At 37.0% G+C, this 3,426-nt stretch overlaps 1 protein-coding gene across 2 annotated transcripts; it reads right to left on the bottom strand.

Moving 5' to 3' along the window:
- Positions 1–2,909, bottom strand: LOC121802156. 2 transcript variants are annotated; one of them, XM_042201742.1, is made up of 7 exons: positions 2,680–2,909; positions 2,499–2,560; positions 2,327–2,410; positions 1,469–1,520; positions 897–1,032; positions 527–577; positions 1–425 (listed from the first exon to the last, which is right to left on the bottom strand). In XM_042201742.1, the coding sequence occupies exons 1-7, from the start codon at positions 2,786–2,788 to the stop codon at positions 326–328; spliced, it is 594 nt and encodes a 197-aa protein (XP_042057676.1). In that variant the 5' UTR covers positions 2,789–2,909; the 3' UTR covers positions 1–325. The 2 variants fall into 2 exon arrangements, with proteins under 2 accessions (XP_042057676.1, XP_042057675.1); XM_042201741.1 differs by having other exon boundaries at positions 1,469–1,523; positions 2,680–2,907.
- Between the last annotated feature and the right edge of the window lie 517 nt (positions 2,910–3,426).

Genomic DNA, 3,426 nt, shown 5'->3' with positions numbered 1-3,426 from the left:
TCGAGATAAATGAAATCCTCATCACATGAATGTCAATATATAAGTGTAAGACAATTATACTGCAGATGATTAAACTGCCAACCTAATATTCTGATCATAAGCAAAAATTGAGATATGTACAATATCAAATCAACTAGCAATGTAGGCCACTATATACTTCATCTCAAAATCATATACTGCACAGATAAAACATGCATGGATCTCAAATAGAAACAAAGGCCCTCTCGTTAAAGCAATAACTTGCTCATCCATGGATCAAGCACAAGCCAAGAACAGTGGCAAGCCCTGTACATAGGAGATCCTTCTGTAGGTAGAGCAAACAAATTTAGTAAGCCTTGTAAGCATACATATATCCACGAAGTTTCCTGACTTCTTCAGATGACCCATTGAGTAAACTATCCACATATAGGCATACTCCAGCTCCACTGAAAGGGTTTAGAGCGATGCTTTCGGTTAGCAAAAATGCAAGCATGAAGAAAATAAACTTTATTCGGAAAAAAATTGGAAACTGTGAATTAGGGTCTACCATAATGGCGCCAAAGGAACCCACATGATTTCCCATCTAAACTTTGCCAACCTGCGTGAGAGACATAAATCTAACATTGGAAAGTGAAATCATACACAGAAAAAGGACTCTTCAACATGTTCTTTAGTTTTACGACCAAGTCATTTTATGTTTTGACCCAACGCCAATTCATAAAAGAAATGGATAGACGAATAATAGAGTAGCTTGGGGCAAGTGTGCTGGTTTATAGCTGTTCAAAATTGAATATAAGACACATGATCAATACACTTCCTAGAAATAATAACTAGAGTAGATAAATTCCACAATTCCTCATCCAAAAATGAGTTAAATATATAGCAAAAGGAATTCACTGCATATATTAACAGCTCACCTCAGCATGTGGTGCAACCAGAAGATTGCCAATAATGTACCAGGTAGAAAAGAGTACCAAAGCCAAAGGTGATGACGCTTTGAGTGATGCATGAGGCCAGTGATGATCATCAAACATGTGATAACAGCTACCAGCTCTGGAACATAGTTTCAATCAAACATTGTGAGGCAAGATCTCGAATTAATACTAGTATACAAAATATTGGTTGGAACTTGAAAGTTGAAGCAAAAGATCAGTTTCATTAGTTAACTTTATGTCCAATGGTTGAAAGGTGTTGTGAATTAAAAAAAAAAAGTATTCTCCAACTTGAAACTTATCACAGTGTAAGAAGTAGCCTTCCGCATATAAACAAGTGTTTTGGTAAATCAATGACCATGGGGTGGCCTCGAGAAACCACTAATAAGGTCGGGAACGGGTAAAAGCTTGCACAGCTCATCTAGACATCTACCCATTCTATATGAATATCCATCCAATCATGTAAAGAGGTCAGACAAATTAGATGAAACAGCATGCTTATCATGAATACAAAAAAGAGCAGACAGAGATCAAATAGAGAAGATGAGAATGCAAACCTGCAGCTACAATGCTCCCTGAGTCAATCTCATACATGAAGTAAGCATGATACTGCTGCAAATGGGAAAAAATAACAACATGAAAAAATGGCATAAACCTGGTGCTTGTTTGGTAGCCTAGATAAGACCAAGATATATGAATTATATGGATTACTTGGCTGTTTGGTAGATAAAATAAGGTCATGTTAGGCTATCAAAGCCCATCTCAGCCCGCTGAGGCCCGGAGCGAATTAGTTCAAAAGGGTGGACTATTTAACAGGGATAGCATATCCTTATCTTAAAGCCCATCTTAATTAATTATCATGTGCTAATTTAACATGCCTACCAAACATGCACTTAATTTGCTTCGTATATGTTTAGCTCAATGTCTTCAAGTTTACAGTGCTCATCCAGAAATGGGGTAGCATCACCCATCACTATAGGATTAATCACATACTGCTATAAATGGGACCCACATGAAGGTTTTTCACTCATACCATACCAGAGTCAATAATCACCCCCAAGATAGATTTTTAGACGTCTCATATTTACTGCTATAAAGTCAAACACTCAGATCTTCATGCTTCGGACAAAATCAACTGAAAGTGCAGATTAACATTATTTCCCCTAAAAGTTTCGAATAATTTTAATTGATCGTTAGAATGTAGCAAATAAATATACTTTCCATGTTTTCTTAATGTTGTTTAAATTATGTCTGGCGGCATAGAGTCCTCCTTGAAATGGAAAATACAAATATTCTTATTCAAATACAAATTACCAAATGCCATTTCGATGAGCATTTACATGCAGCTAGTAAATGTTAAAGGAATAGATAAATAAACACGGTTGCGGTGGGAGATGAAATGATAGAAAACATACCAAATCCCATGGAGAAAAGGCCTGTTGATACATTGAATAAGCCAGGAAAATCATGTAACAGAAAAGCAGTCCGGCAAACACACTCTACAGCAATATCAGATGAGGGGAAAACAAACAATTAATTCAACCCAATTAAGAGTAATGTTATGTGTTCAAGATTTTAGGCACAAACCCTCCATAGAAGAGACTGTTGAGCGTGAATCTTCTCCAGGGACCGGACCAATTCCTCTTGCTCTGCACACACAAATACGTCATTCATCAATCTAAGCAACTTAAATCAAATTGTAATTCACTCAGAGACTCCAATCCAAATTCGAAAAAAATGAAAAGGGAATCTGCAAACAGAAAATCACCTTGGATGTCAATCGGACGGGAGTCGTCCCGAGTTGGAAGCGAGTAGTCGTCGTCGCCGTCGACATCCCCCGCCGATTTTCTCAATGTTCTCGCGAGCTTCTGCATCATTCGTCTGAATTAGTACTTCTTTTTCTGATAGTAGGATATATAATTGGCGTTCGAAAAATTCTCTTGACTCGTACTCAATCTCAACAGATGCCAAATTTCTTCGATTTCTGGATTTCCTAATTTTGTTTATTCGAATTTATGGAATAAAATTATTAATTTATTACTACATGTGAATATAATTAAATAATTTATTTAAAAGTCAAATTTTAGTAGCAGTAGTCGTATATTGTTTGTGTGGATTCCGCTTATTGAGAATCTTATGTGAACATGCTTAATCTAACATTAAGATTATTTTTATTTTATATATTTAATTCTAAGTATTTAAATTTAATTCATCTCTCCTAAATCAGCCGGCCCAATCATTGAAAGAACTAATCAAGCCCACTTAAAATTATTAGCCCCAAAACAATTAAGAATTTCCCGATTAAAAATCCCCAAAATTAAAATCAAAGCACCCTAAGAGCATCCGCAGCGGTGAGGAATTGACGTCCGTCCATCCGTGCCAGCGGCACGGCACCCGCTGTTCGCCGCTGCACTCTCGCCGCTGGCACGGCGCTGCTCGATGCATAATTTTAAGTGGGCTTGATTAGTTCTTTCAATGATTGGGCCGGCTGATTTAGGAGAGATGAATTAAATGC

This window comes from Salvia splendens, chromosome 5 (genome assembly GCF_004379255.2).
Source record: "Salvia splendens isolate huo1 chromosome 5, SspV2, whole genome shotgun sequence".
NCBI classification, from domain to species: domain Eukaryota; kingdom Viridiplantae; phylum Streptophyta; class Magnoliopsida; order Lamiales; family Lamiaceae; genus Salvia; species Salvia splendens.
This window is presented reverse-complemented; position numbering and strand designations above follow the sequence as displayed.

Bases quoted from the DNA above. Each gene is read 5' to 3' on its own strand.
- LOC121802156 (XM_042201741.1), bottom strand. From the start codon at position 2,788: ATGATGCAGAAGCTCGCGAGAACATTGAGAAAATCGGCGGGGGATGTC. The intron at 2,561-2,679 runs GTGATTTTCTGT...TTGTGTGTGCAG, and splicing joins CCGTCCGATTGACATCCAAG to AGCAAGAGGAATTGGTCCGG. The intron at 1,033-1,468 runs GTTTGCATTCTC...ACTATGTTCCAG, and splicing joins AGGGAGCATTGTAGCTGCAG to AGCTGGTAGCTGTTATCACA.